Below are 25,447 nucleotides of genomic sequence, written 5' to 3'. Positions count from 1 at the left end.
ATTTAATAGCCAAACTTTTCAATTTAGCTAATTGAGTATAGAAATCGCCCAGTTCATTTTAACAAAATCTTACAGGATAAATTACACCAATTTCAGCTATATCCCTTTCGATTTCTGCTAACAAATCCATTTTTGATTAATATTTGATAAACATATACTAGCAATAGTAAATAGTATGTTTATCTTCCACGCCGAGCACTGATGAAATGAATTATAACACTAAAAGCATTAGCTTTTACATTATCAATATGAAAAAAAAAATGTGAAACAGAAAAATACACAATGAATTTTGGGCTATCTAGTTTTTACAGTTGAACTAAAATAATGAATAAAATAAATAAAATAATGTGAAAAATTAAAAAAAAACTTCAACCTGAATGCGGGTTTCGAACACAACATCACCTTGTAATATATTAATATTAGTTATTTTTTTTGTTTTAAACTTCATACAGTCTAATTGTTAAAAATTGCACAAAAAAATGTGATATCATTAATCGTAGTAAAATGTAGTCACATGGCTAAGACGACAATGTTAACGTCAACAACATCGTAAACGATACCTACCTTATCCTAAATTTAAATTATTTTTATTATCACTGACGCCTTAGCCCTCTAGCCCATGTGACTACGAAACTTAAACTATCAATTACTACTATTTAAGTATGAATTGAAGTAAGATTTTATTTCATAAAAGAATATCGTGTCATACTGAGTCCAAAATGTACAAAAAAATTATATATGTAGAAGGACATTCTTCATCAAATTGTTGTTTTTCTCTGAAATAACAAAATTATTAATTCTTAGTGCTGTGATCCATTATGTTATACATGATCGTTGTGTATGAACTCCTGATACTGTGCTCGATTATGTTTTTATGAACTCCTGGCACAGTGTTCGATTATGAAAAAACAGACTCAAAACTTTCAAATAGGTTTTTGAAAAAATCATGAGCCGGTAGAAAATTTAATTCATAAATGTTGCTCTGATTTTTCCTCAATTACATTTTATAAATAAAAAACGTTTCATTTGAGTGTAAAATTAACGAAAAAGGTTTGTTTGAATTTGTGTAGATGAGAAAAACGTGACATACTGAGTCCAAAATCGTGAAAAAGTGTCATATTGAGTCCAAAATCGTGAAAAAGTGTCATACTGAGTCCGTAATTTACGAAAAAGTTTTGTGCGAATTTGTGTAGAAGGGAAAAACGAAAAATCTGAGACGGACTTTCTACCTAAATTTGGTGAAATTACCGTGCTATGACATTTTTACATTTTTGGAATTACAGGGAAAAACGAAAAAAGTTTACCGTGGTGCCGTCGGTCAAATATTTTGAATCTCCCTGTAATGGAAAAAATTATGGACTCAGAACATACAAAAACACTCTACTAGGGTGTCACGGAAATAGGTCTAAAAATAGATGGGTTTTTCTCGACGTAGGCTGTGTGTGAGTAAGTCGGAAAGATCTCATTCGATCCGTTAGATAATGCCATTTAGTTTTCATAATGGAGCAGTGGAGTGTCGTTTACCGCGTGTTCTCGTACGACTCATTTGTCAAAAACAACGAATCGGTAGTAAAAGTACAGCGTACATTCAGAATTAAGTTTAACCAGTGGCGTAACCAGAACTTTTAATGCCCGTGGCAAAATAATCCAATCGAGCCCTTAGTTTTATAAATTTGGAAGAACGAGATATGAGGAATATCCTTCAAAAACTAACCACCTATACAATTCTACCCTTTAAGGCTACAAACAATAAAAAACATGTTTAGTGTAATATTATTTTTATAGTAAAATTTTACTAAACATTTTTTGGTTTAAAAAATATATCCGTGAAAAATATAAACAAATGTCAAGTTTTACAACAAACGTTGACGAAATCGAGCTACGATCACTTTTTGGATTATTATTTTACACTGCTGTTTTTAAGTCAAACCATGAAAACTCGGAACTTTTATTTATTACTGATGGTCGTGAGATATTTCGTTTAGTTATGAGTCAAAAAAGATTTTTATTTTTAATCAACTGCTTACGTTTTGATAATCCGAATACAAGAGACGAAAGAAAAGAAGAGAATCCCATTGCTGCTATTTCTGAAATTTTTGACGAATTTATAAATAATTGTAAATTAAATTATTCACTAAGCTCATGTGCTACAATAGATGAAATGCTAATTAGCTTTCGTGGGAGGTGTAAATTTAAAATGTACATGCCAAATAAACCTGCGAAATACGGGATAAAATTAATGTGCATAACCGATTATCGAACTCATTACTTACATAATGCATATATTTATGCTGGTCAAAACACTGATGGAATTACACTAGACCCAGTGGAAAGAAAGTTTCCAAAACCTACTCAGGCAGTTTTGAGATTGTCTAAGCCAATACAAGGGACACATCGAAATATCACAGCAGATAATTGGTTTAGTTCCATTGAACTAGTCGAACATTTAAAAAAAAGGGGGTTAACGTATGTTGGCACTCTGAGAAAAAAATAAGAGAGAAATACCACCAGAATTTATACCAAAAAAAAAAAAGTATTGTAGGTACAACGACATACGGGTTTACTAAAGATTTAACCCTTATATCGCACGTAACTAAACCAAGTAAAGCAGTTATATTAATATCTTCTATGCACCATCAAAAAGAATTTGATGAAGATATACAGAAGCTAGAAATTATTTCATATTACAATAGAACTAAGGGAGGTGTGGATGCATTAGATGAAAAATGTTCGGTGTACTGTACCGGTCGTCGTACTCGCCGATGGCCATTGGCAATATTTTATCGTCTTTTAGATATCTCTAGTGTAAACTCATTTGTCTTACACAATTCATTTAAAAATAATTCTATATTATCAAGATCTGATTTTATGAAAAAACTTGCATTTGAACTAGTGAAGCCTGAATTAGAACGGAGATACGAAAATGGTTGCATTTTGCGAGACATAAGATTTAGTATAGGAAGAGTTCTAGGAAAGAGTAAAAATCTAAAAGACACGCCATTATACGAAGGTAAATTGAAAAAACAAAAAACTTGCCGCATATGTCCGCCTAAACTAAAAAGGAAAACGACATTCCAGTGCTACCTTTGTGGAGACCCAATATGTCTACAATGCTGTAAAACAGTTTGTTCTAAATGTATGGGATGCTAAACAAATTAATTCCATGTTCTTGTTTTTTAACATTCTAAATTTTTAACAAGAAATTTATATTTTTATTTTTAAATTTAGTTAATTACCATATATTATATTCAGTTATTTATTTTTACTACTATATCTGAAGTTTCTTGTATTAATTTTTATTTTCAAAGGTTTAACATTTTGTTTATTTATTAAAATAAACATTTTAATTTAAGTTTGGTCTAAGTTATTTTTACCTAAAAAATGATTTTTATTGTTATTTTTTTTTTTTTATCTTATTCTACAGTATGTCTTCTACTATAATATATAGGTTTTAACTTTAAAAACTAATATTGAAAAATTCTAGAATAAAATAAAAGATTCAGAAATAATCGTATTACAATTTTTTTTTAGTCACAATTCATTCAATGAAACACAAAATATTCATTTTTTTGAAAAAAAAAAAATCAGAATGATTATATAAACTATAACTATAATTAATATGATTAAAAATATTTAAGAATTTAATCTGAAAAGTTCCAAATATTGTTATCAAATGAAGCGGTATGCTACACCGCACTGTAACAGTAACGTTTTTGTTTTTCACTATACCAGTTACGGGTTAATATCTTTAATCAATGATGCGAGGTATGACATTATATATCATTAATAAACAGTAGAAACTTATAGCAGTTCTAGGCTTAAGTGATGATGGTCAGCATTAAAATTAATTTTTAACATTGTTATTATCATCAAACATAACATAGAACAGAGTATGGAAAAAAAAATTTAGTAAAATAATAATAATAATAATAATAAAATTAACACTTCTACAAACACAACAAATGTAAAATATAAGACGGCATAAAACTTTTAGCCCAACTTATATAAATTGTATGAAAGTGAGTATAATAACCTATAATACAATTTTTTTATACCACTAAGTGAAAGCAGTAAATTCATGAATGGTAACAGATGTATGCTCAAATTAATATAACCTTTTTAAATAGGCGTACCTAAATTATATATTAATGTATTTTTGTATCTATTAGATTTCCACTGTTGTATGGAATTTAAATCTGTATTCTATCTACATATACCTACTAAACATAATATTTACATATTATGTCTTGTTCATTTTTGAAAAACAAATTTTGATTTCCTGCCAAAATAATCTTTAATTAAAATGTTAATCACTGAATACCAGTAATTTATTATAATTTATGTTAGACGTGGGATCATGAAGAAAATTGTGAACATTTATTTTAAATACATATAAAAAGTGATGATCTCAAAAGGTAAATCAATACAAACAACTAAAAAGTAAAAACTGTAAATAATATAAAATATTTAGTTAATTTATTATTTATTAATCATCAAAAACTATTTTACTAACCAAGAATTCCATTTAATTTTAAATAATCGGTATCATAAACATTTAAATAGTGTAGACAAACAATTGCAGAACCTTGTTCTGCCCATCGTTTATTTTTCTCCCTGAAAAATACGAATACATTGATTGTTTATTACATACAATACTAAATAAATAAAAAATAATAAAATTAATATACACACGGCTTACCAAAAAGATGATGAATATTTTTTATCATCAAATGTTACAGTACTTTTGAATAGTTTTTCAAATTGTTCTGTATGGTACTTTGGTAATGATTTATGGTGTTTTTTTGCCCAATTTAACAATTTTGTTTTTGGTAAGTCTTCAGGTCTTGGGAACAATGCTCTTATATACATACACTTTAAACTATTTACATCATTTGAATCTTCTACTGGATTGGGTTTAATTCGTTTTTGATCACAACACGCAACATCTCTTTCTTCAAAACGAAGACAATTCATTTTTTTCTGATTTTGACGACAATAATCGCCTAATTTCCAGAGATCACTAAAAATTAATACAAATATAAAACACTTGAAAAAATGTATAATCCACAAAACAGGTTCACATTAGTACAGTATTTAATGTAAGCAGTTAAATCAACATATTATGGGTAGTTTATTGTAAGTACTATTAAGACCCTAGACAAAAAAAGTAGCTAATGATTAAGATTTAAGATCAACAATGTGAAGACAAAATATTTAGTAATGAAATTAAGAATGGATATGAACAAATAATATTTGTTGTAAACATTTACTTGCCATAAATATAAATTATAAATAAACCGATCTAATGTGAACCAGATTTTAAACAAACCATATTTGTTGCAAGGTTGTAGACTCCAAAAAGGTTTTTCCCTGCTCAGTTTCTTGGATATTTCGTAACATATTTTGAATACAGTATTTTGTATTTGGAGCAATATTATCATAGTCAACAGCATGACGCAAATAATCTCTTATTATTGTAGCTAATTCCAATTTACTATCATGTTTAAATATAGAACAATTTTTTTCAGCTGTTCGTGCTATCATAACACTAGAACAGCCAGTTATATTTTTAAACTTTGCAATATCATCATATACTTCAATTTCTTTAGATCCTCCACTAAAATTTATTTTTAAACACTATAAGTATATTTTCTAAGAATTATAAACATACATTAATATTAACTTGGCAATGACTGGTATATCTAATGCTTCCGAAATGGCTTTAATGAAATGGTTCCTATTAGGATGCATGGGTCTCTCTTTAACAGTACGGCCATGTACACCAATGGCAGCAATTCCAGTAGCCGCTAATTTTTTACACAATTCAACAGTTTCGTGAACATCAGGCAACACTCGAATTTTGCATGTAACAGGTATACTAACAGCGGAAACTACTGCAGATAGAATTGCACATGCTTTGTCAGGATGAAATAAAAGAGCTGCCCCCATTCCTCCTTTTAGTGAGAAATCTTTTGGGCAACCCATATTGATATCAATCCCAGCTACATCTTGTTCTCTAATTATGATAGAAATAAATAGTTAGTGTAATTAATAATTATAACTTGCAGAGGTTCAAATTGTACTTACACTACTTTAGCAGCTTTAGCTGCTCGTTCAGGATTGCTTGTCCCGATCTGAAGAACAACATAAGGTTTTTCACGTGAGCATGTTCGAAAGACTATAGTTGCATCACTTTTGTCAATAAAATCTACACTTTGTAAAGTGTCTAATAGTAAACAAAAAACAATTACCCAATGTGACTACAACTATTTAATTTAAAAAATTACCATTTTCCTTACGACAACACCGGATCAGCCTATGATCTATCAATTCTTCAGTAAAAACAATATCAGCTCCATAGTCCAATGCTAGCAAACGCATCGGCAGTGTGTTTATTCTAACCATAGGTGCTAATATAACCTTGTTTTCGTAACATAATTGCTTATTGTTTTCCATGCAGACCATTTATAAGCAACAAATACAACTCAGAAGACTTAAAAGAAATATTGTACACAAATAATAATTATGGATGAGTAAAGTAACTAAAACCATTAATTTTATACTAAAACTTGTGACATGAGTTAAAATTTAATATTAATAACTTCTTACTCATTATCACCAAAGAACAAAATAATTTTGTAAATATAAATTTTGTTAATAATTATTATCAGGATGTATTTGTAACTGATAATTATATTGTGGCGGACACACTGCCACATATTCCCTCACCACGCTCGACGCCGCCGGATTGGTCACACTGCCTGATCCCAGCACGACCGTCCGAGGCGACCATTGAACTATATGATAACTGGAATGCTTACTATAGTCGGGGACACGAAAAGTGGCGTGTGACCGACGCGATCCAAGCGGTTAAATCGTCTAATGGGTTCTTAAACGACCAAAGCCAATTGCCGCGCTTTTTAAAAAATATTTTCATATTATTTATAATAATAAAAACCAAAACAACAAAATCGTACTATTAATATAAAAAATTTAATTTGAAAAAATCTTATCATTTATATGCTTATGCTATATATTTACAAATTATTATTTTAAAAAAATACTATAAACATTATATATACAATTTTAATTTACCTAAGTAAAGTCGAAATTAGTTACCAAATATGTCTTATATAATATATATATATATATATATATATATATATATATATATATAAATAGCTTAATCATCATCATTATCTGTGTCATCATCACTCGAATCACTATCACCTTGTAATATGGTTAATATAATGGGTTCTAATATGGCATCCCTGTGAACTTCTCTTTCATAGTCTTGGATTGAATACTTTCTGCATGTCGTACACATTTCTCCCAATCTTTTATAGTCACTGAATCTAACGCTTCATGAGTCAAACGTTCAATGTCTACCATCTTGAAACTGTTATTTTTTTTGGCAACTTCATTTTTAACTTGAGCCTAAATCAACTCGATAGCGTTATACTGGCAGTGATAGGGAGGAAGTCGTATCACCTCATGACCTCTTTCTAATGCCAACTCATCAAGGAGATACGATTTTTCACGTGGCATCATATTTTTCACCTTCATTTTGAGTTCGGCCTATGTTTCTAAATTATTGTAGGGAATATTTCGTTCAAATACTATTAGGTTATTAGAATATAATATTTTTTGCTCCGCAAATATTTGTTAGTTTTTGATTGGGTGGTAATGAGTATATGAGAGTATATGTATTCAAATAATTTACAAATATTTTACAAACAAGACTGGTTTTACATATTATGAATTTTTTAAATCATTACCTTGAAGAGAACAAAATTTTAAATTTATTACTTCTAATCCTTCACTTGATGACATTGTAATTTGTACTAAATAAATTAATAATTAATATCTTTAATATCTATCTATCATATTAAAATAATTCCCCGACCGGTGATTGGTCGGAAAAACTTTTAAATCCCGCGGACGCTTTTTCCTTTCTCCGTCGACCGTTTCCCGTAGACTTTTGTCTTCTCTTTCCATTTCGGCGGTCCGTTTGATTTTCCGACCCACCGTTTTCCCGATGCGACCGGATGAAAATCCAAGATGTCCGACCATTAAGCACCAGCCCAATCGGAGCGTTCTGTACCTATGCCCCTCGCGCCGCCGTGACGTTTCACCCGCACGTGACGTCACCGATCGGTCTTCCGTCTACCTTACGTCCCCGTCGAACGGTTTAAATGCCCAAATCTTTCTCATGGTTTCCAACTCGATAGATAGGCAAGTCGTAGGTATAGGTCCTATTAGGTCCCCGTATGTCCAGGTTCAATTCCGAGCCATCGCCGCCCGACTTCTTTACAGGATTTTCCACTGCCGCCGTCGATTCGTACGGGCGTCGTTTCCGCTCCCGCGGAATCTATTTTCGTTTTCCGTCCGTCGCGTCCGATATTCGCCGCCGCCGTTTGTTATCAACTACCGCCGCCGTGTCTTATCGACGGGGGAGCGTTGTTGATCCCGCTCGCGGTTTCTTTTCTATTCATTTTCCGCCGTCCGTCAAGTCCGTTTTTTTCTTTTCGTTTCAAACTTTTTTTTGTGAAATGTTATTACATATTCGATTTGTTTTACCGAAAATTATTTATCCGTTTTTCTTTACTCATGTTGATTTGATGTGTAACGTTATTGTTGAACGCTTACACATAGCTGTGAAACGAAGAAAACATAATACGTTTAAAATATAGTTTGTTTTTTATCAGCGTTAAGTACGTTCAATACGATTTGTTTTGCCAAACGATATAGGGAGATAGCTGTTGTTTGATTTATTTATACTTTTTTTGAACGGAAAGGAATTGAATTCAAAGGGTCTTCGGTGCTAACGATACTGTTCAAAACGTTCACAGCTATAAAACAACGAGTACTCGGTATTTATTACATTTTGAAACTTTTTCGTTCCACCGCTTATTGAATGTTATTTTTTTCGGTTTTAGTTATGAGTGTTACAACATCAGTCGTTACACTTGGACGAAAGGAAATCAAAACTTTTGCGATGTAATGTAAATAAAAAAACCCGGTGAGTTCTACCTTTTTTCTTTCCACTGTACATGTTTTTAAAATTTGTTGATTACATAAATTTTTATTCGTCTTACCAAAAAATAAAAAGCAACGTGATTGACGTCAATGATATTTTTATAAACACAATCGGATATAAAAAGTATGTATACAATACTTTTTAGAATTCTGTTGTTCACGCCTATGTTTATTAGGTCTATCGTTCGACTACGATTTAATCGTGTCTTTATATTACGTTAAACGATTGGAAATTTGTTTTTTTTAAACACGTTAAATACATTCAAATTGATTTATTTTTCCAATTCGTTATGAAATAAATGTACCGAGTATGTTGGTTCTCTACCTTTTTTGTAAATTATCTTTTTCGTACTACATTACATTTTACATTAATTACTATTCGTTTTTCCAAAATATATTAGAACAGAGCTTTTGTTTTACCGAGAAATATGAGGAGATATAGGTAATCGGATGTTTTCATTACATACACCTGCAATGTATGTAATATATTATATTACATATTAATACAATATATAAAATATATTTTGTTTACCAGATTGATTTGATGTGAAATGCTGTAATGATATTATAAAATGCACACACAGCTATAAAATAATGAAGTAAACATGGTATGTATTATATTTTAAAATAATATATTTGTTTTAGTAAATGAGTCTTATAGTATTTTTTTGTAAATCATTTTTTTATTACTTCAAACAGTTATAAAAATTAAAAATCAAATTATATGCAATACTTTTTATAATTCTATTGTTGACGCATATGTTTATTAAGTCCATCGTTCGACTGTGAATCAATTGTGATTTTTACCTCCTACGTACTATATGCTTTAAATGTGTTTTTAATATATTTATTAATTACACATTTATTTTTATATGTTTTACTAAAAAATATTAGAAGATATCTATTGGATGTTTTCATTGATATTGCGTCTTTAAATCATGTTATATTATTATATATTTGTTTTAAATACATGCGATTTGATTTATATTTCCACGTTATATAGGGAGATGTCTGTTGTATGTTTTCATTAAACATTTTCTTTGTTAAGGAATAATGCAGTTACTACTTCGGTACTAATGATTAACTAATAAAAACAAACACAACTATAAACTAAAGAAAACATGGTATGCCATGCATTTTTCAACTCATTCTTTCAATTATATATGTTGAATGTTATATTTTCGGTTTGTATAAATAAATCTTATAGTATCAGTTTTTACACTTGGATGAAAGGAAATGAATATAAATTAAAACTTATGTGATATTATAAGGATAATAGTAAACCCAGTATGTTTTAGCCTTAATGTAAATTATTTTCTTTGTACAATATATGCTTTGAATGTGTTTTTAAAACTTATTAATTACATTCATTTTTTTTTTTTTTTGATTTACCATAAAATATTAGGGGAGAGCTATGGGATGTTTTCATTGAGAAGGAATGTGATTGACTTTACTGATATTTCTATTATCACAAACAGTTGTAAAATTTAAAAATCGAATTATATGCAACACTTTTTATAATTCTTTTGTTCACATTTGTTAATTAAGTCTATCGTTTGACTATGTTTTAATTGTATCTTTTAATTATGTTAAATAATTATAAATTTGTTTTTTAAATATGTTAAATTCATTAAATTTGATTTATTTTTTAAAATAATATAGGGAGATAGTGTTAGTGCGATAGATGTGTGTCAATGGTTCTATTGATACTATTCAAATCAAACCCAGCTATAAAATAAAGAAATCGTGGTACGGATTACAATTTTTAACACTCTTATTCCATTATGATACAAGTGTTTTTTTTAAATATCTTGAACTGTATTGTTTACTTGGCTCATAGTGTTTCGCAGAGTAATTAATTAACAAGTGCTCGAACATGAGTGTAGTACTGTTGCCCTTCGTTCGACTATGACTCATTTGTGTCTTTAAATTATGTTAAATACATTCAATTTGATTAATTTTTCCAAATAATATAGGGAGAGAGCTGTTGAATGTTTTCGTTGCACTTTATTCTTTGGAATGGAATAGAATTCAACGTGTTATTGGTGCTAATGATAATATTCAAATCAAACCCAGCTATAAAATAAAGAAAACTTGGTATGTATTTATACAATATTTAACGCTCAAGTTCCTCTATGATATAAATGTCTTTGTAAAATATCTTAAACTATATATTGTTTATTTTGCTCATAGTGGGTTGCAGATTAATGAATTAACGAATGCTCAAACACCAGTGTAGTACTGTTGTACCCAAGAGCTTGGTTATTATTACACTTTTCTCCTAATATTATAAGAAAAATCTTGGTATAGTTTATTTATTTAAACCGTATCATACTGATATGACTTTATATAATGATAAAAATATTTTCTTTGATTATGTTATGTTTCATATTTGTATACATTATCTTCACATATTTTTTAAGCTTAAAAGCACAAATATGCTATGATTACAAGAAACTTTCACACTCTGTCTTTCTTAAATTATTTATGTTTTTATAAATTCTGTTGGCGCGGCAAGTGTTTTAAATAATATAGAACATACTTGTTCGCCATAAAATAAATTAAACATAAATTGAATAATAAAAACTGTATAATTGAATAATTAAATAAATATGTGGCCCTACAACGGCGCAACAATAATAATAAATAATTCAAGGGTGTGGCCCACACGAAACAATAAATAAATATACAATTATATATAATAATAATAATGCTCTTGGCGGATAGGCCCGTCGGCCTTAAACAAATAAATAACACAAATATGGTCGACCAATACTCACAATCACCAACGAAGTCTACAGCGCTGACGAAGAACAAACACGATGAAACCACGTTTTGCACAATGGCTGTTGGCAAGTGACCACCCTAGAATATGGGACAATTAATGAAAGGCAATACAAATTGCGCTGAACGACACTTACCAAACAGCCGACACGATACAAAACAAAAACACAGAAAAACGTGGTTTGAAGAAGATGGCTGTAGACCAACGCCCGAAACAGCAGCAGAAAGAATTGGTGTGCACACCACGACGAACACGAACAGAGAGCGAGCTGGTGCCGACGACATTCACCACGAAGGCTCAGGTCGCCGAACACCACAATGAAGATAAATGTCTCAGTGCCACCACACTAAAACAGAAACAAGAGAACTTAAGAACTTTTGTGGCACTGAGAGCATGACTAAACATTAAAGGAAAAACATAACCGAAAAACGCGAAAACGTGGAATAACGAACATTTACGCACGACGATAACAGCGCGATTACGTACCCGGCCGGTCGCACACGGAGGCTTATCACCACCGCCGACGATGGCTACGGATACGCAACGCACCGCTACACATCGCACGAAAATGATAACAACAACAAAAATTACACAAACATAATCACATATTTAAATTAACATCAACAAAGAGTTTGTTCTCTTCGGATCTCAGGAGGAGCTATATTGCTCAGTACTGGAAACTATTTTAAAGGGGTAGTTTTTAATATTACTCCTATGATTCTCATTGCTGAGTTGAGCTGTGTATCAAGTTTATTGGTATGCGCACTATTTATCCATACTGGGGTGCAGTATTCCGCAGCTGAATATACTAGTGCTAGTAGTCGGTCGCGGTTCTAGGACTACATTTTCGTATGGACAACAGTAGATTTATAATTAGGTTTTAACTGCGAATAATATTCCTCATTTCCTCCCCCTTCCCTAAAAATTTTTTTTAATAAAATATTTATCCTTAAAGCTTCCACAAACACCTTAAATACTAGCAGTAGGTACATTATAGAGTATACCTTAAAATCTTTATATTAATTATAATAGGTCGGTAATAAAGATTTAAAATATTAAAAAAATTGAGTAATCCTTAGTTTTGAACTAATTAAGTATAATTATGTTTATTTAAATATATTTAAATTTAACTGTCAAAAGAGTTCAGACTATTTAGACTTATTTAAAAAAAAATAGTAAGCTAAATTTGAAATTATATTTTTCATGCTTGCAAACATTTCAAGGACAGCAGTTGGATCCTTTAATAATTTGTCCGATTTTTACCTGTGTATTTGTAAGGATAAACAATGTTTGGTTGTACAGAAGGTTGTTCATAGTTTAAACTTAAATCTAACATTTTTAATGATTTTATCAATTGTTTGGTCGATTCCGGGTTAAAAGCAATACTACTATTTACACTGATGTTTTCACTACCTGTAGAATCATTTGTATGCACTGATAGAGATTTTGGTGTGTCTCCTTCAATTGTTTTTTCAACCTTAAGTTCAGAAAACTTAGTTAAAAATATCTTCATTATATTAAATTAATAGAAACTAAATTCACAAATTCACATTGAGAAAAAAACAATACAATAGTTATATATCTATACAATATGTTCGAAATACCGAGGTTTCACTGTAATCAAGGTCGATATATAGAGGTGTAAACACTTCGATAATAAATTGATTGAAAAATGTACACCACTTATGATTTCCACCGGAAGCGCTGCCTACCCGATGAAGGCTCAAAATGTTCATATTTCTATACGAAAATACGATGCACAATGCTTGCAAACTATAAAAATATGATTTATGAATTTAATTTAATTAATGAGTAACTTAAATGGATTTTAATTAACATAAATCTATCTTCAATAATACAATTATTGTTAATTAATTAACCGCATTTTTTGAGGGAAATAGTGTTTTGTGGAGCAGATATAGACATGCTGCCTACTTGTGTTATAATTACTATTTATTGTAACCATTTTCATATTAAATATAAATTAAAGTAATGGCTATTTATTATTTCCTTGATTTACTACATATTCTTAGTCTCTTTGTCATGATATGTTTATTTTTGTAAAAATATATTGTACTTATAATAACTAAAATTAAATAGAATAATTCTATGTGTTGTACAATATTGAAAATACTAGGTATTACTAAAATATATATTTTAAATACTAAGTATTACTATATAAATTTAAAATATTATTAATCAATAGAAATATCTGTTGATGTATATAATAACCTTTGTAATCCCTAAATATATTAAATATTATGTAAAAATAAATGCTAAAATGTATTACGTGACATACAAACTGTAGTATTTATGAGCCCTCATCGGGTAGTCAGTGCTCCCGGTGGCAATTACAAGTGGTGTATTTTTTTCGGCCCACTATCATAATGGTACAATATAGGAAGTGTTTACACCTCTATATATCCACCTTGACTGTAATAATTTGTTATCAGTGATAACTTATCACGTTATGTCTGGTATTATCAGGGGTTGGACACAACACGCGACAACGAAATCAGCGGCCATTTTAATTGAGGTACTTTTGTTATCAAATTATAATCAGTGATAACTGATATTCGTTATTAATTGTAATTTCAATTATGGTAATTTTTCAATATGTGATCTACCAAACAGTGTGAAACATGGTGACGTACTGGGTATCAAGAAATTTTTACTTGTGGATCATTTTTTAGATAGTATGTCTACCATAATATAGGCCCATGTGCAGGATTTCAGAATGGGAAGTGTTTAAAAAAAAAAAAAAATTATAAAATAGATTCATCGATGATTAAATAGTTTTATACAGGTATTTATATAATTATTTTAAGTATATTAAAAACGTTTATATCGATATAATACTATAAAATGCAAATCATTGTTGTAGTAAATTTACAAATAAATTGTAATACATTTACAAAAACACAATTTATATTTTTTTGGTAATGATGGGAGGTTGGGGGTTGACCCATGGTCATACGATAGTATAAGACTTATAAGCCCCCCAAATTTCAAACTCTTATTGCACCTAATACCTTGAAAAATAATACTACTATTAGTAACATTTAAAAATGCGCAGTAGCTTATAAAGAATATTACTACCGTTTCATGATGGAATAAAATGTTACTAACTTCCTACTGTACCTCAAATAAAATGGCTGACTGATTTCATTATTGTCCTATGCTGCCCATGTAATTTGTTATCAGTGTCCATTCTGTTTTATTCTGTGGTATTATGAATATATTTAAATTACCGAACTTCTGGTGACTTTCGAATCATTCGAAATGTTCAATTGAAATATAATACCTATATAAATATAATATAATTTTATTTATAAACGTTTTTGTTGTTCTGTGGTTAAGTAATTCAAAAATTATAGCTATAGTTAATATAAATCACTAAGAATAACCGTATACCCATTGATATTTGTCTAACAACCAGTCCACGAGTAGCACGAGTTGAAAATACAAAGACTCAAAGAGAACAACTAGTATTTACTTATTCGATTATGAAGATTAAAAATAGTATTCCTCCCTTAATCCTTCGTTTCATGAAAATCATTCGAATTATTTTTTCATTCGATACACATTTCGAGATCAAGAATTTATTGTTTAAGAAAATTGTTTAATTGTTAATTTAATTTAAATGTTTATTTTTTTAAGAATTCATTGTTTTAATAAACGAAATATCACTCGAAATAATCTCTCGGTTATATAATTGAATTATTATCTCGATTGTATATCTCGATTAAGCCCATCACTACTCTGTACTAGTGATGTCAAGTCTCGTTCTTTTCCATGATCTAGTTCATCCGTTCATCGTTCTCAGTAATGAACTCGTTCAGTGAACTAGTAGTTCACTGAACGATACATGATTTCGTTAATACTTTAATGTTAGTTCACATGAATTCAGATATAATTTATCGTATACATATTTATTTATATGTCATAAACGCTAAAACGTGGAACGGCGGAACATTGCATATGCCGTTATGGCGCTAGTGTTGTAAATAATTTAATACCCCTTGGCGGTGAGCCCTTTAGCCGCCCACTCTATATCTTTTCATAGACAGCACCCCTCCTCACCCGCTATGAACTAGTTCATAAAGTGTCATCGTTCATTCACTGACCAATCGTTCACCAACTACTCGTTCAATAAACTAGTTCGTTCATGAACGATACATCTCTACTCTGTACCAACATTATTACATGTATAATATTTTAGTAAGTTCGTCATCGATTTAATTATAAATTATCATTATAATCAAATTAATAAAACATCTTATTTTTGTATAAAAATTTCATTTTTAAAATGAGGGGCATCAGAAATTTTGGTATGGGCAGCTGCCTACTCTGCCCATACGCTAGAACCACTACTGGCTAGTATTCGTAGGGTATATGCATCAGCTCCCCATGACGTACCATTCAATTTGACAATTATTCTAAGACGAATCTTTATTTTCGCTGATAGTTTAGTTAGATGGTTCTTAAACGTTAGCGTTCTATCTAGTACCACACCCAGGTCCTTAGGGTAAGGGTAAGGGGTACAAAGGTAAATCACTTCCGCGTAGTATATCCCAGGCAACGTTTTTAAACGGCTAAAGATTTACTAAAACCGACTGCTGTACTGTTTCTATCACCTCACAGCAAGTATGAGCAATAACACTAACATTAATTTTCATTCGATTCCATACTAAGTAAAAGTGTCGATACTTTTCTCTCGCTTCTACCTCCCTATATGTCGCACCTTCGCATATTTGTTTATTCGTCCAAGGTGCCAATGAGTCAACACTGGTGCATACTGTATGCAACATAGAACCATAATATTGTATATTATTATGCACCTAATTCATCATATTTTTGCAGCGCGGTTTAAGTAAGATATACTGGTTAGCTATCATATATTTAAATTGCATTTAGTTGATGGTCAGAATGCGTTACGGGTTTAGTACACATTTTCGCCATATCTGTAAAGCGTTAATAGTACTAATTTAAAATCTAAAGGAGGATTAACCAATCCAAATTTACATTTATTTCACTTTCATCACAAAGTAGAAGAGTGCTTTGCTAAACACTGCAAATAAAAAACCGTATTTGATCTTACAGTTGAAGATGCTTTAAATATTTCTATTATATTTCCATGTTTCGAATATAAAAATAATATAGTCATATCTATTCTGATAAATTTCATTATGATGCGAATGCGCCACTCTGCATTCAAGATAATTTAAGAAATTAAAAAGAGTAGACAAAAGAAAAAAAATAGCCAAACTAATCTCAACTTGAATAATTCAGATTTTTGCTTATTTTTTTATTAATATATTGTTTCTTGTATTGTTTAACTGCATTATTTGAAAACATTTTAATGTATTTAGATATTTAATTTTAATTTTCTTTTAAAGTATTATTAGCTTGTGGCCTTTGCAATTATTATAGATTAGATACAATAAGTAATAAAAATAATTTGTAACTTTATTGAATTTATTTGAAATATTTTGATACACTTTTGAAGAAGGTAAAAGGTATTTTGGATGAAAACTTCTTGGGATTTTAAATTAGTAAGCTCAACTTCTGGCAAATCATTTGAATTTGTCATGTGTATATCTACTGTCGGGTCTACTGTAATAATATAGCCCTACATGCTACCATTGATTATGGGTATTATAGATAGCTCACTGGATGGCTTTTCGGTGGCGTACTATTTGGTCGGTAACGTTATGTGGCGCTGCGGGCGCAAGTTAGTTGTGGTCGGCATCGTTATTATCGTTGTAGTCGCGTTGATTAGCGACGGCGCAATGTGGGAAATTAATAATCTTCAGTCGTTTATTTTTAGAAGAAACTCATTAGATCTGTATTTGATTATTGTAAACTGGTTTTTATCTTTGTACGTAGTGTACAAGATTTATTTATTATAAGGTCCCCACACACTGCCGCGGTGGCGGTGGCGTTAAATTTGTACACACGTATTGTAATGGGATACACAATTATTGTATGTAATATCATTGATTATAAATATTTATAATCAATGGTTATATATAAATATATTATGTTTATATTGGATAAAAATCGCCATTGCCACCGCCGCAATGTGTTCAGGTCTGCGATTTTAATATCGCCACCGCCACCGCGGCAGTGTGTGAGGACCTTTAATATTATCTAATTTTATAAAAAATTTTTATGAAAAATAATTTTGTGTTTGCGCTGATATTGCAGTGTATTATACTAGCTGACCCGGCAAACGTTGTTTTGCCATATATTTAAAAGTACACTTTCCTTTATATTTAAAATATATATGATTATATACGATTAATGTGTTTAGTGTGTAACTGAATAAAATAAAATGTTTATATTTTACAAAACTTTTGAAAATATTGACCCACCGAGCACCGGTAGTCAAATTGGAATTGTGTCAACAATAACAAAATTAATTATGGCTAAACTAGACAAAAATACAATTAAAATGAAAAATGATCAGTGTCAGCAACATTTAGTCTACATGATAAATCTTTTATTAACTATTCGCGTGTTTAAAGAATGCAAATGGCAAAAAAATCATTTACAATACTCAACTAAAAGAATACCAAAATTAAGAATATTTGAACATCAGTAAATAAATATCTAACTATGTTAAAATTACCAATATTGTATGTTTTGATTTTCTACGTTGATTTAATAATATAATTATTTTCTAAAATATTTTAAAAATTGTAAATCAATAATTTTTGTATAACAATAAGTTAATTGAAGTCATGCTTAATTTGTTTTTATTTAGATCACATTTACTTATGTACACAAGGTGTAAAATTATATGAAATTCAAGTTTACGAAAAAATATGTTCTTAAACTGACTAATAAGAGATTTTAGAATACAATAATACAAAAAAAAATTCACTTTAAAAATTGTAATAATCAGTAATTAATTAAATTAAATATAACAAAGAATAATAAGTATTACAATAAGACGGAGGTAAGTACCGAGCATATACTTTAAAAATACTATAATTACTTATTTCTATTAAACTAAATGAATTATAATACAAAATATATAATAAACAATGATTACGATGCGATGGTACGGAAACAGCTCGGCCTAGTTGTCTTCGCCCGTCGCGCATGGGATATAATATTCTTATCTAATAAGTAGGGAACGGATTTATATGTAAATACATATTTTTATTAAAACGAGATATTTAAGATTTGATAAGAAATGTTTATGATTTAAATCATTCCTATTAAAATGATGATACTTTTATTTTACATATTTTTACATATTTTAGTATAATTACATATTTTTACATATTTCACTAATTTTTAAATATTTTTAATCATATTTTTATCATTTCATTATTCATACGTCTTTTTCGTATGAAAATACAAGAAATTATTTCAAAATTAGATCCAGAAACTTCTATCGCTATTGGAAAAGCTCAAAATATTATGCTAAATGAAACATTGAAAATAATTAAATTTTAATTAAAAATAATTTAACAAAATTATTAATAAAAAATATGTCCCCAAATGATAGTATGCAAATTGTTGAATCAGCGATTAAAACTCGTAAGCGGACCAATAGATGTTGTAAAAAAGAAAATTCATGCTGTTACAGAAAAAAATTCCAGGCAATATTGATTTTAAAACAATCAATGACATAATGAGTGGCAGACACCCTTCTAAAAATCTGGAATTATCGCCTTCTGATAGTACGCACTTGAAATATGCTTTTATACATCGGTTGATATGAAACGATAATTTCGCCGTTTTAAAAATATTTTGATACCTAATAGGCGACATTTAACATTTGATAATTTAAAAGATATTGTAATAATTCAATGCAACAAATCATTTTGATAATTTAATAATAATAATCACTTTTTTCCCCCCACATATTTGGATGTTTTTAGCACATATTTTATAAATTATACTTACATATATATGTAAATATTTCTGTATTTTTATTACATATAAATCCGTTCCCTACTAATAAGTAATAGAAAATTATCTGTTTCTCCCACCCGACGCACACCAACATTGGTTCGATACGGAGCTATACGGGATTATTTTATAAATATCAATTTAAATAAATTTATTTTTTTTATCGCTATCTACCGGCAGTTATATTCTACGCCATCGAAAAACCATCCAGTGAGCTATCTATACTATCTATAATCAATGATGCTACTAACGCTTTATAGATGTGGCGAAAATGTATCTTAAACCGTGATTTGCAGCAAGGTGGATATATCTTATATATATATATACTTGGTTCGCAGTCTCGGGAAATTTGATTCCATGTTTAATTGGTCATACTGTATTGGAGGTTTTTTCTTATCAAATTCTATTATCATCATCTTACAATATTTTTTAGCGTTTTCGCCTTTCGGTCATCGAAATGAATTACGAATGAGAAAGTAAATTTAAATAATTTAGAATCTGGACATTGTGCATAATCTTAATTATTTATGATCCCATAGATTTTTTTAAAATCATTGTACAATATTATTATATATTAAGAAAATGTTCTAGAAATTTGAGAAGTGACTTGGAACTGTAATTCTAAATCTCAGTACCTATGTTAATTTCAAACTATTATTAAATCATTTTTTCAGAATATGTCTTCCGAAATTGGACCCAAACAAGCTGGTCGCTCGGTTCGTATTCTGTTGGTTGGTGACCGAGATGTTGGAAAAACTTCTATTATATTGTCCTTGGTCAATGAAGAGTTTTTGGATGAGGTGCCAGGAAGGGCTGAAACAATAACAATTCCTGCTGAAGTTACACCTGAATTAGTGCCCACAGACATAATAGATTATTATGGTTAGTATTGATCTGTTTTATACGTCTTGTATAGCTAACACTTGGTTATTATAATCCTAGAAAACGAACAAGATCACGAGGAATTGTGTGATCAGATTCGTAATGCAGATGTCATATGCATGGTATTTTCTGTTGTGGATGATACTAGCCGACTGAATATTAGAGATAAATGGATGCCATTATTAAGAGAATGCCAACTAAACAACGATATATTTCACCCTGTTATTTTAGTTGGTAATAAAAGCGATCTCATTAATAGTATATCAATGCATGTAAGTTTAACATATAATTCTTAGTTATATTATATTTATTAATAATAATATTTTTTAACATTTAAGCTTGTTGAAGATGTTTTATATGAATATCCTGAAATTGAAACTTATATACAAGTAAGTAATGTATGTACTTTGAAATTGATCTCTATTGATTATACAAATGTATTTTAGTGCTCGGCTAAAATGTTAATGAACATCAGTGAAATGTTCTGTTATGCACAAACAGCAGTGCTACACCCTACAGCTCCATTATATTCTGTTGAAGATAAAATTGTATGTTTTATATGAGTTTTTAATTTATTATCTTTGTAAACATTTGATATGTTAATTTATATTTCAGCTAACAGAGAAGTGCAAGAAATGTTTGTGCCGAATTTTTAAAGTAAATAAAATATATGATTATAAAACTATTAAATAGGTTTTTTATTAATAGAAATGTGTTTTAGATTTGTGATGCAGATAATGATGGTTTGCTAAACGATGAAGAGTTAAATAATTTTCAGCGTCATTGTTTTGATTGTCATTTGCCATTGCAACAATTAAATGGTATCAAGACTATTATTAACATGAACTGTGAGCGAGGAATTTCACCATCAAATTGTGTTACTCTTGATGGTAAGAGATAATATATGGATTTTAATATTTAAATAGAATATAAAGTAGTTAAAATTACATGAATTAGTATTCATATACTGATTGAACTCAATAATTTTGTTTAACATATAAAAGTAATCTTCTTAAGTTAATTTCTAAATCTTTATAAAATATTTTTATAACTGTCTTTTTTATTAATTTTTTATTTAGGGTTCTTGTTTCTGCATATGTTATTTATACTCAAAGGAAAAGCACAAACCACATGGACTGTAATTAGAAAATTTGGATACAATGATAGATTAGATTTTTCATACAGTTATCTTCATCCTAAGTATATGACACATTTAAAATTAGTTTTTTCATTTTTATAATATTTTTATTCTCTAGTTTAAAAGTTGACAAATATTGTACCATTGAGTTATCTCATAAAGGTGAACATTTTTTGTCTCGTCTATTTGAAACACATGATAAAGATAAAGATGATTGCTTGAGTCCAGTTGAGCTTAAGTCATTATTTTCTATGTGTACAGAAGAACCACAACTTTTGAGAAAATGTCTATATAATACAAATCACAAAGTAATTTAAATTAAAAACTTTAAAGCAGTTTTGTGTTTTTATAATATTTATAACATATTATTGTGGAATACCAATAGGGATGGATTACTTCTCAAGGATGGCTATCGTTTTGGTCTTACTGTACTTTGGTTGAAGCTGATACCACACTAGCTTATCTAGCTATGTTAGGCTATAACATGAAGACAGGAAATCAACTTTCAGGTGTTCAAGGTAAGATAAGTGAAAATTAATATTTCAAGATTAATTAAAAATTTTCATTATTTTACAGTTACGAGGAGTAAGAAGATTGATTTGCAGAAAAAACAATCTCATCGGTCGGTGTATATATGCCACGTGATTGGTAGTAAGGGAAGTGGTAAATCAACAATTTGCAAAAGACATGTGAAAACTACAAAAATTGATGTAAATAAACTGTAATATTAGTTATTATAAAATTATCTATATTTTTTCTTCTTCTAAACTTTTAAGGATCATTTGGAAAATACTATAGAGCCTAATATATCAGTTAATCGTGTTCAAGTATATGGCCAAGACAAATATTTGGTACTAAAAGAAATCAATCCAATTAGTGAAAATCATTTAATTAAAGATGACATTAATTGTGATGTTGCTTGTCTAGTATTTGATTCTTCACAGAGTTGTTCATTTGAATATATTGCCCATGTATATTTAGTAAGTTGATTCTATAATACTATGAAATAATTATTTTTAACTCGTACATTTTTAATTTATATTATATAATTACAGAAATATTACCAGAACAGAAACATTCCTGTTCTAATTGTGTCAAATGACAAGGGTAAACCACTAGTGAAACAAGACTATATATTACAACCAGATCAATTTTGCAAACAAAACAAATTATCAGCACCATATGTGTTTTTTAATTCAAGTGAAGGCAAAAAACTATATTCAAATTTAGCCACCATGGCTTCACTTCCGTATGTATTATTTAAAAATTTAAAACGTGTGTATTTAAATTCTATTTTATATCCTTCAATATAATGGAAAATGCTTCTATAAAGATTGCATAGTATGGTCTATAAACATAAGTTTTAACGAGATTTTAATTTTTAGACATAAATACAGCCCTCATCAATCTAGTCTTATACCGAGTTTACGGGAATCAATTGTATTCATTTGGAAAACAGGCATTGGTGTTGCAATGGTAGCTCTATGTGGCCTTTTGGTTGGTAAATGTCTAGTGAAGCCAAAAAAAGATCTGCTAAGTTAAAAAAATACTCCTGAAATAGTACAATATTGTTGTTTTTAGATTTATTTTATTCCAAACGTTAATACTTATTTTTATTTTTAAATTATCAAAAAAATGCATAGTGTTATATTTGTATACATCATATTTTCCAATAATATAAAAAATATCTATGCATATTTAAAATATATCAATTTTTTAACAGCATAAACAACATTTTTAATTAATAACTTTACATTGTTGATACAATTTTATTTTTATGTATATAACCTATCATAAAATGTATTACTTAATGCAAGCTTGTATGTTTAATTAATTATTGTTATTTTTTTTTTTAATAAAATGATTATCTTTATTTTAATTTTTGTTCACTGTAATCTCTGTAATCTCTAATGAATGTTTGTTCACATATCCATATTACATTATCCATTACAATATATATCCATCCATATAAAACAGTCTGTAGTTTTAAATTATTTATCTTTAAAAAAAAAACTAAGTTATTGTATAAAAAGCATCTTCTGAGTTTAGAACTATGATTCCTATAATGTGTCCTAGGAATCGTACCTCATCTGGTTTAAAACTGAATTTTTCTAAGGTGATTTACGTGCTTTACTATAGATTGATCATAGTTCCATCGAACACGTATGATATTATTAAAGAAAGTTATAATTTATAATCAAATTTATGAAGGCAAGAAAGAGAACATATGCGTAAAATTGGCCCCACTAAATCAAGCTAGTGACTCCAAACCTTCACAGACATTTTGCAATTAATTTGCTATAATTTGCTACGTAGTTTTCAGAATTTGCATACCCATAGTTTTTCCGGAAATTCATATTTTCCGTTCGGGGGGCCAACTTCACCACAGCCCCCCAATTTTAAACTAGCGACTCCAAAACTTAACAGGAATTTTGCATTTAATTTGCTATAAATTGCTAGGTAAATTTCAGAATTTGCATACCCGATGTTTTTCTTAGTGGTTAAGTGTAATAAATTTAGAGATATGAAGAAAATGTAATATTTAAATATGAGTGTTAATATTTACAAAAATATATATATTTTAGATCATAGAATATTTCCCGTTGTAAGATGCTGAAAATATTCGGATGTTCAATATAATAATTATTTATTTATTACAATAAATTTTATTTATATGTATCTATATTCATAACATATCAGAATCAGTGCTACAATAACCGTGTATATAGCGTGTATCAAATACACGGGCTCATAGCTCCAGCCTATAATAGGACCCAATGATAATATTTGAAAAATATGTAAAAAGCAAGAAAATAAAACCATTTTTTAATAATAATTATTCATGGAGATTAAACAATAATTGATTGATTTTGTTTTTTTACACATTATCGTACATCAACGTTTCTTTGACGGTCTCTATAATCAAAATTCAAAATAATTTAGTTATAATTGATTAAATCAGTGGTTCTCAAACTGTTCTCCGTGGAGCCCTAGGGCTCTACGAAAGAAGTTTAGAAACAAATCTAAATTAATTAAATGTAAATACTATTCTATTTCTTAGTTATCAAGTAAAAACACTTGTACGATTACAATTTTACATATACCTTCTCATCCGATCAGAGTGTTTTAGATTAATTTGGAGAGTACTAGGTTTTTAAGTCACAAAGCACTCTTTCTGGTCAAAATTGTATACACAAATTAAATCAATCCTTTTGTAATTCAAATACATTCCACTTTTACTCAGAATTTGAAAATGTTAAATAGAAAAGTGATTGAACGCACTCAATAATATTATAACACACTGTGTATATAATATATTAATTTTAAATTCATTCTGAAAGACTAAAAAATGTTTTTATTAAGATTTAATGTTAAACGTTTTGAAGAAAACAAACTCATAATTTTCAAATAATTCCTAACATGCCCTCCTCCCATTTTCAAAAAGTTTTAATATTAAAATTAATTTAAGTAGGTATCATTTTTCATGTCTTGTTTCTATATTTTTTCCATTAAATCTGAAGTAAACTTAGTTTTGTCAAAAAAGCCAATATTACTTTTCAATTATAGCAATACTTTATGATAGAATTCTTAGTTATTTTTTAATTTTGTTTTAGAATTGAATCATACAAAATCTTTAAAAATTATCCTATATTCAAGCAATGAATTAAATTATG

At 29.0% G+C, this 25,447-nt stretch overlaps 3 protein-coding genes and 1 long non-coding RNA gene across 10 annotated transcripts; 3 read left to right on the top strand and 1 right to left on the bottom strand.

Moving 5' to 3' along the window:
* Positions 1–2,628: 2,628 nt before the first annotated feature.
* On the top strand, positions 2,629–3,150 carry LOC112687234. The gene has a single exon (XM_025559825.1). It carries the CDS (start codon positions 2,629–2,631, stop codon positions 3,148–3,150), a length of 522 nt encoding a protein of 173 aa, XP_025415610.1.
* A 1,353-nt stretch (positions 3,151–4,503) lies between these two features.
* On the bottom strand, positions 4,504–6,572 carry LOC112687223 (tRNA-dihydrouridine(20) synthase [NAD(P)+]-like). The gene is made up of 6 exons (XM_025559812.1): positions 6,288–6,572; positions 6,088–6,226; positions 5,684–6,016; positions 5,330–5,617; positions 4,700–5,020; positions 4,504–4,614 (listed from the first exon to the last, which is right to left on the bottom strand). The coding sequence occupies exons 1-6, from the start codon at positions 6,463–6,465 to the stop codon at positions 4,509–4,511; spliced, it is 1,365 nt and encodes a 454-aa protein (XP_025415597.1). The 5' UTR covers positions 6,466–6,572; the 3' UTR covers positions 4,504–4,508.
* Positions 6,573–8,547: 1,975 nt separating this feature from the next.
* Positions 8,548–11,396, top strand: LOC112687226. 7 transcript variants are annotated; one of them, XR_003148947.1, is made up of 5 exons: positions 8,548–8,873; positions 8,940–9,515; positions 9,575–9,647; positions 10,445–11,136; positions 11,233–11,396. It is a non-coding gene; the product is annotated as an uncharacterized LOC112687226 (long non-coding RNA). The 7 variants fall into 7 exon arrangements; XR_003148949.1 differs by having other exon boundaries at positions 8,560–8,873; positions 10,445–10,788; positions 11,016–11,396; XR_003148945.1 differs by having other exon boundaries at positions 8,582–8,873; positions 10,445–11,396.
* A 9,034-nt stretch (positions 11,397–20,430) lies between these two features.
* On the top strand, positions 20,431–23,315 carry LOC112687222 (mitochondrial Rho GTPase). The gene is made up of 13 exons (XM_025559810.1): positions 20,431–20,635; positions 20,696–20,907; positions 20,974–21,024; positions 21,082–21,183; positions 21,251–21,292; positions 21,357–21,525; positions 21,715–21,835; positions 21,892–22,081; positions 22,159–22,291; positions 22,350–22,483; positions 22,550–22,753; positions 22,829–23,022; positions 23,159–23,315. Exons 1-13 carry the CDS (start codon positions 20,431–20,433, stop codon positions 23,313–23,315), a joined length of 1,914 nt encoding a protein of 637 aa, XP_025415595.1.
* Positions 23,316–25,447: the final 2,132 nt, after the last annotated feature.

The sequence above is a fragment of the Sipha flava genome, unplaced genomic scaffold, assembly GCF_003268045.1.
Source record: "Sipha flava isolate LNK unplaced genomic scaffold, YSA_version1 337_pilon_pilon, whole genome shotgun sequence".
Classification (NCBI taxonomy): domain Eukaryota; kingdom Metazoa; phylum Arthropoda; class Insecta; order Hemiptera; family Aphididae; genus Sipha; species Sipha flava.
This window is presented reverse-complemented; position numbering and strand designations above follow the sequence as displayed.

Coding starts and splice junctions, on each gene's coding strand:
- LOC112687234 (XM_025559825.1), top strand. CDS start 2,629: ATGCACCATCAAAAAGAATTTGATGAAGATATACAGAAGCTAGAAATT.
- LOC112687223 (XM_025559812.1), bottom strand. CDS start 6,465: ATGGTCTGCATGGAAAACAATAAGCAATTATGTTACGAAAACAAGGTT. Junction 6,227..6,287: donor GTGTTGTCGTAAGGAAAATG/GTAATTTTTTAA, acceptor GTTTACTATTAG/ACACTTTACAAAGTGTAGAT. Junction 5,618..5,683: donor GATATACCAGTCATTGCCAA/GTTAATATTAAT, acceptor AATAAATTTTAG/TGGAGGATCTAAAGAAATTG.
- LOC112687222 (XM_025559810.1), top strand. CDS start 20,431: ATGTCTTCCGAAATTGGACCCAAACAAGCTGGTCGCTCGGTTCGTATT. Junction 21,526..21,714: donor AAATTGTGTTACTCTTGATG/GTAAGAGATAAT, acceptor TTTTTTATTTAG/GGTTCTTGTTTCTGCATATG. Junction 22,082..22,158: donor TATATAATACAAATCACAAA/GTAATTTAAATT, acceptor GAATACCAATAG/GGATGGATTACTTCTCAAGG.